Source organism: Equus caballus, chromosome 19 (assembly GCF_041296265.1).
Source record: "Equus caballus isolate H_3958 breed thoroughbred chromosome 19, TB-T2T, whole genome shotgun sequence".
In the NCBI taxonomy this organism is placed as follows: domain Eukaryota; kingdom Metazoa; phylum Chordata; class Mammalia; order Perissodactyla; family Equidae; genus Equus; species Equus caballus.
In genome coordinates this window covers 63952905-63967204 of record NC_091702.1, presented here as the reverse complement: position 1 = coordinate 63967204, position 14300 = coordinate 63952905, and the positions used below count along the sequence as shown (strand labels likewise).

Sequence of the window (14300 nt, the reverse complement as noted above, 5' to 3'; positions counted from 1 at the left end):
CATATTTGTATTTCTTACTTAGTTTCTTCCAGTTGCTTTGGGATAGATTTCTTCCTTCCTTGAGTCAGGGAACTCTCTGATGTGTCATTTTCTTCTTTTTTTGTATATTTAGTTGTAGACAGTACATCTGAGCCTTGAGGAAATGTCTTCTTATCTCCCTTTTAAAAGCAAAAGTTCAGGCTCCAGAGTCGGACAGATGAGGATTTTAATCTTTTCTTCTTTGATGAGCAGTGTGATCTTTGGCAAATTCTCAAGGCCTCATTTTTTGAATATGGTTTGTGTGGTCAAGAATATGGTGGCTTTGAGGGGGGTAGTTCTGCTCAAAGTTGCTCATGAGACTACAGTCAAGATGTGGGTCAGTGCTTCAGATATCTGAAGATGTGACCTGGAGCTGCGGGATCTACCTTCAAAATGGCGCACTCACATGGCTGGGAAGTTGCTGCTGGCTGTTGACCTCAGTGGATTTTCCCAGACAGTCTCATAACATGGTGGCTGTCTCCCAGAGAGTGAATGTTCAGCCATATTTGATTAGAACAAGGGCAGTGTCATATCCTGCAACCTAATAGACCAAATTGAGTTTATATATCAACATTTAAAAGAAGCAAAGTCTATTTAAAATTTACTTCTGTAGCGATATTAACAAACAACCATTCTTGACTGTGTGGGAGGGCTTCTGAGCATTGAGGGTTGTGGTCTTCTCAAACAGTATGATTGCTTTGGCATTTCACAGAAACCTTGGAATGTTTATTTTCAAACATTAGTCTTTCACTGACCATATTTATCTGTATTAAGCCTTCCAGAGGCCATGATTTTTGAGGTTTGAATTTTTATATTTTATAAATACTAAGTGGAACAGGAAATAATTTCTTTTTCTTTTTTTGGTGAAGAAGATTGGCCCTTAGCTAACATCTGTTGCCAATCTTCCCCTTTTTGCTTGAGGAAGATTGTCCCTGAGCTAACTTCTGTGCCAATCCTCCTCTATTTTGTATGTGAGATGCTGCCACAGCATGGCTTGACGAGGGGTGTGTAGGTCTGCACCCAGGACCTGAATCTGCAAACCTGGGGCCATCAAAGCAGAGCGCACAAACTTAACTGCTACGCTGGCCCCAAGCCGAAAAGAATTGTAGGAGGAGAATTAATTTTGTAAAAACGTTTTGTCCATGAATCTATTTGAATGTCCATTTAAGGCCTTTATTATTCATAAAATATGTTAGTGGGGAGGAAAAAAAATCCAAATAGATTTTATTGAGAAAGCCCAAAACCTCATTTGGAGCATCTTTTAAGTGATTTTTGGCTTCTGAGGAATTGCAATTACCGGGGCCTTGTATTTTCTGCAAATACATCAAGGGAGTTGTTTCCTTTTTATTTTTTGAAAAAGTTACTAAAATCCAAAAAGTAGGAGAAGGGAGAGGCAGTAAGAAGTTTTGGGGGCAATACATTTGTGAGAAAATAGGAAATATTTACTTTGGAAGGCCCCCCCCCCCCCCCCCCCCAGGGTTTCATACTGAGTAACAATGCAAGCTCATTGTCTCCCTCCTTCCTGCCCACCCTCCCTCCCTCCTGGAACCCTAACATCCTACTTCTGCTGCCTTCCCTGTGATCTGAAGCTGGCATCCTGTTCACCTGGTAATCTGGCCCCAGACCATAGCCTGCTTAGGACCCCTTCATTGCTCCCCACCTTCAACCGGGCCGGACCTGTGGATTCTGCCCTGGCAATGCTGCCTAGCCTGCTTGCTTTCCGTTTCCTTTCCTTTCCCACACACTGCCTCTGCCGCATAGTCAGGTCCATCCTCTCTCGGGCTATTGCAGTGGTTCCTCATGGCCTCTGGGCCCTCAGTCTCACTCATCTAAGCTGCTTCCAGATTACTTTTGCCTGCCCCAAATTCTTTCATGTTCATTCAGTGTTTATTAAAGACGGACCCAGTGTCTCAGCCTGCCACTGGAGGTGCTCCACCTAAAGGCACTAAGTTACCTTTTACATTTAATGTTAGCCTCTTCCCTCTGACTAGCCTGAAAGGGACTGTAAGCTTTCATAGGACGACTCTTCTCAATTCTTTGCTCAGGCTGGTCACTCTTCCTGTAAATGCTGTGGGCTGAAATCCCACCCATCCTCTGGGGCTTATCTCCTTTACAAAGATTTTCCTCATGACCTCCTCTTTCCCTCCACCGGACTTGTATTTCTTTTTAGGACACACTGAACTTTGTATCCTTCGCGATGTTTAATTGTCACCGGTTTAATATATAGCATGTGTGTACTTACCTTATCATTCTTACAAGATTCTACTGTACCTGAAAGGACGGACATAATCATTCCTCTTTTTCTCCTGCCAACTCCCAGCCAGGGTTTTAGCAAGTAATAGGACTTCAGTAAAAAAATGGGTAAGTCCATTAAAAAAAAAGGTATTTAATAGGAAAGAGCAAAGTTCCTGTTTCTCAGACACAACGTCAAGTCATGCAGAATAAAGAACTTACATATCTATAAATACAGACGCACACGTATGTGTATCTATCATTCGCCTAAGATGGCTTTGTTCCAGTATTGAAGGATCCAGGGGTGTAGGGCTCTGCTTTTTTTTTTTTTTTTTAAAGATTTTATTTTTCCTTTTTCTCCCCAAAGCCCCCCAGTACATAGTTGCATATTCTCTATTGTGGGTCCTTCTAGTTGTGGCATGTGGGACGCTGCCTCAGCTTGGCTTGATGAGCAGTGCCATATCCGCGCCCAGGATTCGAACCAACGAAACACTGGGCCGCCTGCAGTGGAGCGCGCGAACTTAACCACTCGGCCACGGGGCCAGCCCCCGGGGCTCTGCTTTTTTTTTCCCGGGCTGCGCCAAAAAAATTTGGTTGTTGCCCAGATTATAACTTGAGAACAGAAAAATGGCTTCAACATCTCTTTGTTTGGGACCCTGCCGAAGGGAACGCTGGCAAACGCTAAATTAAGAGAGAGGCTGCTCCGAGCCTCTGGAGGAGCCCGGCCCTTAAGGAAGCTTCCAGAGCCGCCTTCCCTCGGGCGGGCGCGGGCGGCGGGGCGCCCACCTGCGGGACTTCCCGCTCCCGGGAGCCGGGCCCCCCTGCTCCCGCCGCCGCTGCAGGCCCGGGCCCGGCGGGAGCGCGCCGCGGGCAGGGCAGGGCCGCCCCCGGGGCGGGGGCGACGCTCGGCCGGTCCCGGGGTGAAGGGCAGGCCCCCGCGCACCCTGGGCGGGGCGCGGGCGGAGGCGCAATTGCCTCATCCCGGACGCTTTACTGGAAACCCGGCGCATCCGGAGGCGGGGCCGGGGCCGGCGGGCCCTAGTCCCCGCCCGCAGCCGGTTAAATAGCCGGGCAGCGCCGGCGCGCCCGAGCCCGCGCGTCCTCCGCCCGTCGGTCCCCGAGCCGCCGGAGCAGCGCCGCCGCCGCGGTCCAGCCACGGCTGCGGGCACAGGCACAGGCACGGGCACCGGCACAGGCACAGGCACGGTCGCAGGCACAGGCACGGGCACAGACACGGTCGCAGGCACAGGCACGGGCACAGGCACGGGCACAGGCACGGTCGCAGGCACAGGCCCCGGCGAGGCAGCGCGCACGAGCGGCGGCGCAGCGGGCGGCCGAGCGCCGAGCGGGAGCATGATCGTGGACAAGCTGCTGGACGACGGCCGCGGCGGAGAGGGGCTGCTGGACGCGGCCGGCGACGGCGGCCTCATGACCAGCCCGCTCAACCTGGCCTACTTCTACGGCGCCTCCCCGCCCGGCGCCTCCGCGGGGCCCTCGGCGCCCGGCTCGCCCGGCTCCGACTCCTCCGACCTGTCCTCCGCCTCGGCCGCCTCCTCCGGCGGGGCCGTCGAGTCCCGGCCGAGGGGCGGCGCCCGCGCCGAGCGCCCGCCAGGTACGCGGCCGGGGCCCCGGGCCGGGGCGGGGGCGCTGCGCGCTCGCGCGGGGGTCGTTGGCGGCGCGCCTGCTGGAGGCCTCGGCCCGGGCTGGCGCGTGCGGCTCGGCCGTCTGCTGACTTCGGGGGGTGAACCACGTTCGGTGCTTTTTCTTTTTCTAAATGTTGTAGATGTTCTCCTTTTTCTAAGAACAGCCTCGGAAGCTGTAATTCACACGGCGGGGCGAGGTTTGGCTGGGGGCAGGTGTCACTCTTTCTTGTGGCTACTTTCGTGAAAGGCTGTAGCCGCGGTGAGGGTTTGGGGACTGTGTTGAAGGTCGTGACTGAGTTCTTCCTCAGTCTTTGTGGAAGTTTTAAGGGAAAGGACTTTAGGTTAAAGAGAAGAACCCGGTATGATCCCGGTGTAGGGTTGTGCCCTGTGCGCCCGGAGAGGCGGCGGGCGGCCTGTCGCGGGGAGTGGATCATTGGTTAGTTTCTTGTCTTAAGGAACCGAGTTGCATAATTTGGGGGAAAACAGGATGCCACTGCGGGCAGACAGAAGAACGTGTAGATGATCTCAAATGGTGGAGAATGTAACCAGTGGTTTTAAAGAACCTTCGCTTCTAGGTGTTTCCCGCTGCTAGCTACTCCCGTTTCGGTTGTCTTTTATTTTTAAAAAGTGGTTTTTCGTTTTCGTTTAGAAAAGTGATTTAAGCCCCTGGGTTGTATAAGGTGCTTCTTGTATTTACGTGTGTCGCAAATGCGAAAAGTGTGTGTGTTTATTTCCCCCCACATTTGGCCTTTATCTGGCTGAAACTATTTTGCCAGTTTCTTGGTTTACCACATAGCCAGAGGGGATTTCTGAAATTGAATTTTTCTCCTTGTGACGTTGAATTATTAACTGCTGTCATTCCGGAGAGATGCTGTGTTAGATTCTGGCGAGATATCTCTAACCTTAAAGGTAAAACCAGCTAGTCGTTTAATTTGCCCCATCCCTGAGATGTTTCTCTCATGTGTCTGTGATATATCTGTTCAAATTATGCATTGTTTCTTGTCCCATCTTATTGCTTGTTTCCGCTCTCGGCGGAATTATTCATTTCCGGACTTTTCACATGTTTACTTTGTGCTCAGCTCATCCCAAGAGGTTGTGACATAGTGGTGGTTAGAAGTGGAATGCTGTACTCACAGACTGCATTCTGGAGTGTATTTTAAAGTTTAAATATGACAAGAGATTATTTCCTTTTTACTTAGAAGGCCTCTGGGAGCAATTCTAAAAACAGTGGGTGAGGGGAAGTCCTGGGTGCGTCTGTGGAAATGTGTTTAAGCTCAGAGGATTTCAGCAGCCTTCTTGGCGGAGCTGAGCCGAGGGCAGTGATAAGAAACAGCGTTAAGACATTGGTAATTGTTAGGCTTCTGTTCGTTGCGATCTTTGGAGGAAGTTTGTTTTGTGCCTTCTTAGGCGAGTGGAGTTAACAGGCTTTTAAATTCCTACGTTGACATAAAGCCTGTGGTTTGAAAAGCTAAAAATTTATCATTTATCCCTTGCTCCCCCAAGGTTTTTCAAAGGTCAAGAATAATTAGAGATTTATGAGGATCAGCGTGGCCAAGCCTGTGGTGCTGTCTCCAAGGGGGATAGGGCTGAGAGGCAGAGGGGCTTAATTTGGATTTCTCTGCTGGCTTCGGGGACCCCTGAAGTCGCATTTTTGTGAGCTTTAATTCCTTAGGGTGCCTGGTGGGGAAAGGTATCAGGCTGCATGGAACCCTTGAGTGGGGCTGAGGACCGACATGCACGGCCGTTGAGCTGAACGGGTTGCAAAGGCTTTGCAGTCTGTGGTTGGGCACTTTCTGCAGTGGCCAGCCGTGCCTTCAGCTTAGTAAGACGTGTGTCTGTGAAGGGATTTAATCGGGATGTGTTTTGTTTTCTTTCCGACAGTCGAGCCCCATATGGGGGTTGGCAGGCAGCAGAGAGGACCCTTTCAAGGTGTTCGCGTGAAGAACTCGGTGAAGGAGCTACTGCTGCATATCCGAAGTCATAAACAGAAGGCTTCCAGCCAAGCTGTGGATGATTTTAAGGTGGTACCTAGGTTTTGTTTTGGGTCAAAGGACAGGGAGGTTAGCCTGTCAGAGTTGTGCTCTGCTCACCCGGGTCCAGTGGGTCTTGTGTAGACCACAGAGTCCACAGGAGAGAGAGCACATTTCTGTGGCTGTCTGTCGTCTTCCTGTCACTCAGCCCAGTGCCAGGCACTTGGTAGGTGCGCATGAGAAACTTAACGAATGAATAAATGGAGGCATGTTGAGGACAAGGAAATAAATGGGGGTCAGTTGAAATGGAACATTTTGACTAGAAGGGGAAAACTCAAGTGGCCTTATTAATTTCATCTTGACCTGAGTTAACTAAGGTGAAAGTGAAAATGGGGAAAGTTGTAAGGTACAATGAAAATTAAGATAAAATATTGTTAGATTAACTCTATCAAAGGTTTATGGCAAGCTATAAAGAGTGGTAGAGATAAGTCTATTTATTGATGTATGTTAAGCAGGAAACCTTTTCATGCACACTAAAGTGGAAACTGTTTTTCCTTGTAGGCACAAGGTGTGAACAGAGAGCAGTTCACAGGTAAGAGTTACTTCTATTCATAATATTATGGGGGCTCTAGAGTAAAATAATTTAGTGTGATTATCGGCAAAATTTGTCAAATATAATGATCCCAGATTCCGTATTCCTTTCTTTGGTACAGAATTGAAGAACACGGTGTCATACAGTGCGAAGAGGAACGGACCTGAGTCATTGTCTGATGGACCAGCTTGCAAAAGGCCAGCTTTGTTACATACCCAATTTTTGGTAAGTATTTCACTGTGTTTCTCTGGATGCCCTTCGGAAGTTCTTCCTGGAGTTTTTTGGAAGGGAGTGTACAACCTGCTTTTTCTTCTTTTCCAGACGCCACCTCAAACACCCACGCCCGGGGAGAGCATGGAAGATGTTCACCACGGTGAACCCAAACAGGACGGCAGCGCCGATCTGCTGCAGAACATTATCAACATTAAGAATGAGTGCAGCCCGGTTTCCCTGAACACTGTCCAAGTGAGCTGGATGAGCCCTGTGGTGGTCCCTCAGAGCTCGCCACAAGAGCAGTGTCAGGACTTCCACAGAGGGCTGGTCTTCTCTCCTCCTCAGAAATACCAGCCATTCCCAGTCAGCAGCTCCCCGCACACGCTGGATCAGACTTCCATGTACCAGTATTCTCCACAGAGCCAGAACATGCAGCAGCAGCAGCACTACACCCACAGCCCAGCTCTGGAATACAGTCCTTATTCCAGAACTTCCCAGTCCCCCAGCTATGAACCAAACCTCTTCGATGGTCAAGAACCCCAGTTCTGCCCAAACCAAGGTTTTGCATCCCTTCTAAGTAGTCACGGGGCATCTGAGAATGTTGCTCTTCCCATTCAGACTTCCCCCAGTGTTCAGCCCCAAAATGATGCCCACCTGCAGAACTTCAGCATGATGCCCCATGGCGCCTGTGAGGCCATGGCGGGGCACGATGCCGGCTCTGCCCCTTTAAGCACTTCACCGCCATTCCAGAACATCATCAGAAATTCAATGAACACCACACAGTTAGGGAAGTCATTTTTTCAGTGGCAAGTGGAGCAGGAAGAAAACAAATTGGCGAATATCTCCCAAGACCAGTTTCTTTCAAAGGATGCAGATGGTGACACGTGAGTATCCCTTTATCTCCTGTACGTCATTTGGTAAGCCATCCTTGCTGGATGTCGTGGGCACAGAATTTCTCTCGGGTGTACCAAGTTAGACCTTAGTAAGTGGTTGGCTAATCAACATGATTAGTGTAGGTAGAAACTGCTCTTCAGTGATAGCTGATATTTCAAGAAAGTTTTTTTTTTTTCTGGCTGAAAGATTACGTATTCTAAATTAACGAAAAGATGTGTCTTCTTTGAATAATTGATTTTGAAAGACCAGCATAGACTGTGTCTGTAGAGCAAAATGGATCATGATTAGTTGATCATGATCAACTGTGAGTTGATTTGTAGATTGAGTACAGTCTGTCCTGACATCTTTGTGTCCTTGGGCAAGTTACTTAACCTCTCTGTGCCTCAGTTTCTTGACATGTACAATGATAATACCTGCTTCCTAGGGTTTTTGTGAATATTGAAAATAGTAGACTTCAAGTGGCCGCTGCCTTCTTATTTCTTGTGGCCTCACTCGCCTGTTGCAACTCAGGTGGATTCCCAACCTAGCAGAAAAGAAGAATTATGCTCTGTAAGGTTTCATTTGAGTGCACCAACTTATCAAGAAAGGGGTTAAAGGAAGAGTTTTTTAAAGAAAAGATGAACGTGGTGAAACCAAAAGTAATTCACCTCTTTTCCTTTCCATGTTGCCAGGTTCCTCCATATTGCTGTTGCCCAAGGCAGAAGGGCACTTTCCTATGTCCTTGCAAGAAAGATGAATGCGCTCCACATGCTGGATATTAAAGAGCACAATGGACAGGTGAGGGTGCGGGCGCGGGGAGAGGGGGCCGACGGTCTCAGGTTTATGTGGAGGTTGCTTCAGGACTCAAGACCAAGAGACTCTAGTTAATATTAACTTAGAGCTGTTGACTCTTTGCCACCGTCAGCCTTGAAGTTATTAACGTTAACTTTGTAGTTATTTGACCAAAGACTAACTGGTATCATAAAGCCGCACCCTAAGCTTGTTTTAGTTTCCTTGTGTTATAGTCTCTTTTTGCTTCTTGATAGGATTTATTTTCTCCACGTGGGTTTTCCCCTCAGTCTTATTCTAGGTTTATATTCCTTGTTATGGTGGTGTTATGTGTTTAAAAAAAATATTTTTTTCCTCTGCATGTCCACAGAGTGCCTTTCAGGTGGCAGTGGCTGCCAACCAGCACCTCATCGTGCAGGATCTGGTGAACCTCGGGGCCCAGGTGAACACTACCGACTGCTGGGGCAGAACCCCTCTGCACGTGTGTGCCGAGAAGGGCCACTCCCAGGTGCTGCAGGTGAGAGGCGGCGAGCCAGGCTTCCGCCGGTATGGGGCTGGGGCACAGGGCTTGGACAGGAGAAGTTGGATGTAGGCTGCAGGTTGCAGTAATCTCTTTTGAGTTCACTTCTTCATTCCTCAGAATGATGTTCGATAAGTATTTGTGTAGCTTGTCTTCTGCTAACAGATGTCCGTTTTAAAATTTTGCAGGCAATTCAGAAGGGAGCAGTGATGAGCAATCAGTTTGTGGATCTTGAGGCCACTAACTACGAAGGTAAGCAGCTGAAACTTTATTGGGTGAAGACCCATTTGTAGAGAGGGGCCCCTTAGTTTTAAGGATGTTAAGTTTCATACCTAGAAGAAAGGGAGGTCATGAAAGCTGAAATAGTCTGTACATGAAATCAGCGCTGAGACCCGAGGGAGGGAGCATTCGGATTGCCTTACCACTTCTTGTGGAGCCCGTCTGCAGGTCACGTCAGGGGCCGTCCTCAAGGTTTATAATTACAGAACAGCAGAAAGCCTTGATGGGGTGCTTGACGGCTGCTTTGTTATCCCTTTCTCCAGGCCTGACCCCCCTCCACTGTGCGGTGGTGGCCCACAACGCTGTGGTGCACGAACTCCAGAGGAATCAGCAGCCCCACTCGCCTGAAGTGCAAGAGCTTTTACTGAAGAACAAGAGTCTGGTTGACACCATTAAGTGTCTGATCCAGATGGGAGCAGCCGTGGAAGCTAAGGTAAGTTCACAGGGGAGTTTGGAGGTGGGATGGGGGAAGGTGGTTCTAGGAAACACTTTATTCCCAGGTATAGATTAAAACTTGTTTTCCTCTTTTTAAATTAATGGAATGAGTAGCAATATGTGAATATTTAAGAAGCTTAGAGTTTAAAAGATCATTTCATCTGGTTTCTTGATATGCTTTTAATCTATGGATTATTATCTAAAAGATCGTTTAGCTGTGAAATAAATTAGTCTCTGTTTGAAAGGAAAATACTTGATATTATCCTTTGGCTTCCAATTTCATACTCGGATAATAAAGGCCGTGCTTTTGTAAGGGTTGCTTCATCGTTGAGAGATCTAGATTTAACCTTCTGTTTCTTAAACTGGAAAATATTATATTCTCTTTAAATTTGAGGTTTAGTTACTGGGGATCTTCTGTGTACAATGCACTGAGTTAGGGGCTCGGGGGCAAAATGCCTGAATCTGAAGCTGCTTGAGTCTTCGAGGAGCTTACTGTCTGATAGAAGAGGTGAGAGCCAGGGCTAATGATAAGTCTGCAGGGTGGCCACCATGTCTGCAAACACAGGCGAATGCGTGATAAGTGGTTGATTGTGTTATAGCGCAATACGTGATAACACAGTATCATCTGTCTGCCTGCAGTTTATGGCCACCTCGTGTACGAGGGCAGACTGTGATGAGAGGCACAGAGGCAAATTGATAGGATTGAGAGATTCCATCTCGTTTGGGATTAAGGATGGCTTTGGGAGAGGGGAGCACTCGAAGCGTCTCCAGGCTGAGTGAGGCTTTTGGGAGACTGGGTGAAAAGCATCTCCAGGATGCGGTGTCTGATGCTTGTTTTTTCCCTCTTGCCTTTCTCAAGGATCGTAAAAGTGGCCGCACAGCCCTGCATTTGGCAGCTGAAGAAGCCAATCTGGAGCTCATTCGCCTTTTTCTGGAGCTGCCCAGTTGCCTGTCCTTTGTGAATGCAAAGGTACTTTCAGGAAGCTTCAGTAATTGCACCAGAGCTGGAATGACCTTCTCTACACCTTTTTCAGGCTTGTGAGCTGCTTTCGTGAAAGTCTCCCTTCCTGACGGGTGTTGTTTCGTCTCTGTCCTCAGGCCTACAATGGGAACACTGCCCTCCATGTTGCTGCCAGCCTGCAGTACCGGGTGACACAGCTGGATGCAGTCCGCCTGTTGATGAGGAAGGGGGCAGACCCAAGTACTCGGAACTTGGAGAACGAGCAGCCCGTGCATTTGGTTCCTGACGGCCCTGTGGGAGAGCAGGTGAGGGCCACAGAAGGGAGCGTCCAGGTGCTTGATAACATAAAGGGACATGAAGTTGTGCAGGTCGGAGGCCAGCTGGTGCTTGTCATGCGGGTGCACTCAGTGTCTGTGTCCACAGTGGTCACTGCAGCACTGTGGAATCAATAGCTTTGTTTCCAAAGAGAAGAGTAAGAAATTTGAGGGTTTATCCGCGGACCCCAAGTGGTCAGAGGTTGGGTAGTCCTGTCTTTTCCATGACACCAACTTGGGCTTGGAGTAAGTCAGAATGGTCTGAGCTTTGGAAGCTGATGAAAGAGGAGGCACCAAGGTTCCTGCAGACACCAAGGAAAGAGAGTCTTTCCTTTGTGAGTGATGAGTCTTCAAATACCGTGGGTATTAAATGAGTCAGTGTCTGCAGAGAGTTCAGGCTCGGCCCAGGTTGTGTAGTGAGTGCTCAGTAAACATGAGCTGTTACAATCGTTTCTCTGTACAACTTTTCTTGATAACAAGAACTGAGTTTTTTAAGAACTTAGGATATTTTTGATGGAAATCTTCCCCTGGGGAAAATGAGGGTGATGTGGCTGTGGGTAGGTCTTTTCATAATATGGTACGCAGTTTAGGCCTTTCTTCGGTTCACCGTCCTCATCATGATTATAATGTTACAGGAACCTCTATTTGTAGAGCTCTTTATAACTTAAAATGAATCTCTTGATAATGTGTAAAGAGCTTTCATGTGGATGATACCACTTAATGATTAGCAAGACTTTGCCCTGTAAAAGTTCCACTGAGAAAAGGGGGCCTCAGAGAGGTCCCAGGGGCAGGAACCAGCCTTAACAGTAAATGGCACGCTCCTGCCCCCAGTTGCCTCTGCTTCCCTGTTTGTGGCGTGCGTCACCTCGTGAGCTTCGCAGGGGTTACTGGCTGTGGAGAGCCGGTGGGCTTGTCGCTCAGTGTTCTCAGATTTCTCCCCTTTCTGCTGCGTATTTTTGTCTGTCTGTGGTGGGAGAGAGTCTGTTCCTCTGCTTCTGTTGTCAGACTTTAGTCATTGTGTCTCCTTCTGGCTGTCAGTTGTGTCCCCTACCCCAGTCTTCTTTCTTCTAATTTGCTGCTTTGACTGTGCTTTGGGCAGAGAGACAGATAATAACATTTGTCAGCCCGGGGTCTGAAATCCACCGTGAGGCTCTGGATGAGCCCTGAGGCTTCCCTGGGATCCGCTGATGCGCAGAATTGATGCGCAGAGGGTTCAGTTCTTGGGTTTCATGACGACTCTTTGACTAGAAGTGTATTAAGGATTTACTTGTGTGGGTTTAAGGTGGGTTCTTGTTAGTTGAAGCTGACTTCAGGAGAGGTGGGATATCATCATTCACCATAATTACTGCCTTCTATTAAATGTTCTCAAATAACAGGAGTAAGGTTTGGGAAAGGAATATAGGTCTTATTTAAGCTGTTAGAGATTTTCAACTTCAGATAATTTTTAATGGAAGTACTTTACTTTCTGGCACTAAAAGATCATTATAAGGGGTCTGTAATGAGCTTTAAAAGGAGCTATAGTATTTTTTTTTTAAGTCACCTTAAAATCTTGACACGTTGTTGTATATGCTTACTTTTATAAGTTGACAGAAGTGGTGGAGAGTGTATAAGAAAGGAATGAAACTCTGAAGGAAATATGATACTTTGACCATAAAAAAATAAACCTCACAAATGCTGTTTATTTCCATTCCAGATCCGACGCATCCTGAAGGGGAAGTCCATTCAGCAGAGAGCTCCACCGTATTAGTTCCATTGACCTGGAGCCGGTCGGCAACACTCACTGTCAGTTAGGCAGTCCTGATGTATCTGTACATAGACCATTTGCCCTGTATTGGCAAATGTAAGTTGTTTCTAGGAAACAAACATATTTAGTTCACTATTATATAGTGGGTTATATTAAAAGAAAAGAAGAAAAATATCTAATTCCTCTTGGCAGATTTTAATATTTCATCCCCAGGTATCTGGGCTCCAGACATCTGGATTTAATCTGAATGGTAAAGTTGACTTCAATTAACAGTAGCTTTGGGTAGGAAAAGGCTTTGATTTGTGGCATTAGGCATTGCTCATGTAGCTATTGCCACTTTAAAAGCAGGGAAATTGTAAATGTTTTTTTAAGAAAAGTGAAAGCATTTGAAAGGAAAAGTCTCAATCTGGATGTCGTGTGGAGGCTTCGTTTGGCCTGACGCGTACCCGATAGTTACTGCTGGTGTTGGAAGGTCTCTGGTCATTGGACTAGATGAAAGGCACCATGGGTAAAATTTGATTTTTGCAAACTGTATATAATTGTTATTTTTGTCTTTTAAAATATTTGTACATATTTGGTCATTAACATGGCCATGTTTGAAATGTGTAAATCAATAAAATAGAAAAGAACAAGTGAATTGTCACTATTTTTTGAAGTTATGCACATTCAAAGGAGCTGTGTCATCACCCAGCTGCCATCTCTGCAGACGAAGCGGATGGAGAGCTGTGGCCTGTGGCTGACGGAGCTCTGCGTGTGCTGTAGATAGGCTTTCTCGCATGATCTGAGATCAGATACGTTACTTTTAGGGACTTGCATGCTCTTACAGAGAACACCTCTTTGTGGCTCACTTTCTAGACTTTATAATTTACTGGCTCTGTTGGAATTTTGTTTTACCTTTATAGGAACAACAAAAAGTCAGTATTGAAACATGTCATACTGGTTTTCTGTTATCAAATAATGATCATGTGCCATGACATTTTATATTATCATTCAGAAAAAAATGCTTTGTCTTTTAGTAACGTTATCCTATTAATATTATCTTGCTTATGTCTGGGATGCCCTGAGGAGCATATTTGGCTTTGATTGCACACTAATTCATTGTAATAAATTTGATTCCTTAAAAACCTTTTTTTTTTTTAAAATGAGAGGTCTCACACGCAGCTGACTGACTAATCAGCTTTATAGTTAAAATCTTGTTAAAAAAGAGAAGCTGTGGATCGATCACATTGTTTGACCCAGTATGTCTTGTGGACAAAAGATAGTTATAGCTGTTTGGTATCTGAAAATATGGCTGTGATTGAACTAGTCTATTCAGACTCATGGAGAAACTCATGCATGGTTTTAAATAAACATTGATTGAGTAATACTAGTCATCTTAAGGATGTGCATTTTTTTCCTTGTCCCTTTTTTATATTTCCCTAGGTCGAAAAAGTGCTATGAATTACTAATCTAAACACCTTTAATTTAGCTAATATATTTTAATTTAGATTATTTTTGAGAACATGTTTCCTGAAGGTATATAATAACAAAAAACTTTGCCAAGTTCATAGGGGTTTGTTATGTTCTGAAAATATCATGGAAGTTTAATAGATACTGTTGATCATTTAGAAGTTTATGTGCTAAAAAAGCTAAGTCTTTATGACTTTATTTGTCATACTTTATTTTGTGGGAGCAGAGAACATAGGAAAACAGTGTGGGGGTTCCCAGGACTGTCCTG

At 46.6% G+C, this 14300-nt stretch overlaps 1 protein-coding gene across 2 annotated transcripts in view; it reads left to right on the top strand.

Annotated features, from left to right (window-relative positions):
- The window catches only part of NFKBIZ (NFKB inhibitor zeta), a 30247-nt gene extending 16295 nt beyond the window's left edge, over positions 1-13952 (top strand). The window contains 12 exon segments of one of the 2 annotated variants that reach the window (NM_001317262.1): positions 3604-3862; positions 5775-5914; positions 6425-6455; positions 6577-6680; positions 6777-7552; positions 8234-8339; positions 8701-8847; positions 9039-9102; positions 9393-9562; positions 10424-10534; positions 10663-10830; positions 12533-12829. In NM_001317262.1, the coding sequence (NP_001304191.1) occupies positions 3604-3862; positions 5775-5914; positions 6425-6455; positions 6577-6680; positions 6777-7552; positions 8234-8339; positions 8701-8847; positions 9039-9102; positions 9393-9562; positions 10424-10534; positions 10663-10830; positions 12533-12586 (2130 nt within the window). In that variant the 3' untranslated portion in view covers positions 12587-12829. 2 annotated transcript variants of the gene reach the window in all.
- The last annotated feature ends 348 nt before the right edge of the window (positions 13953-14300 follow it).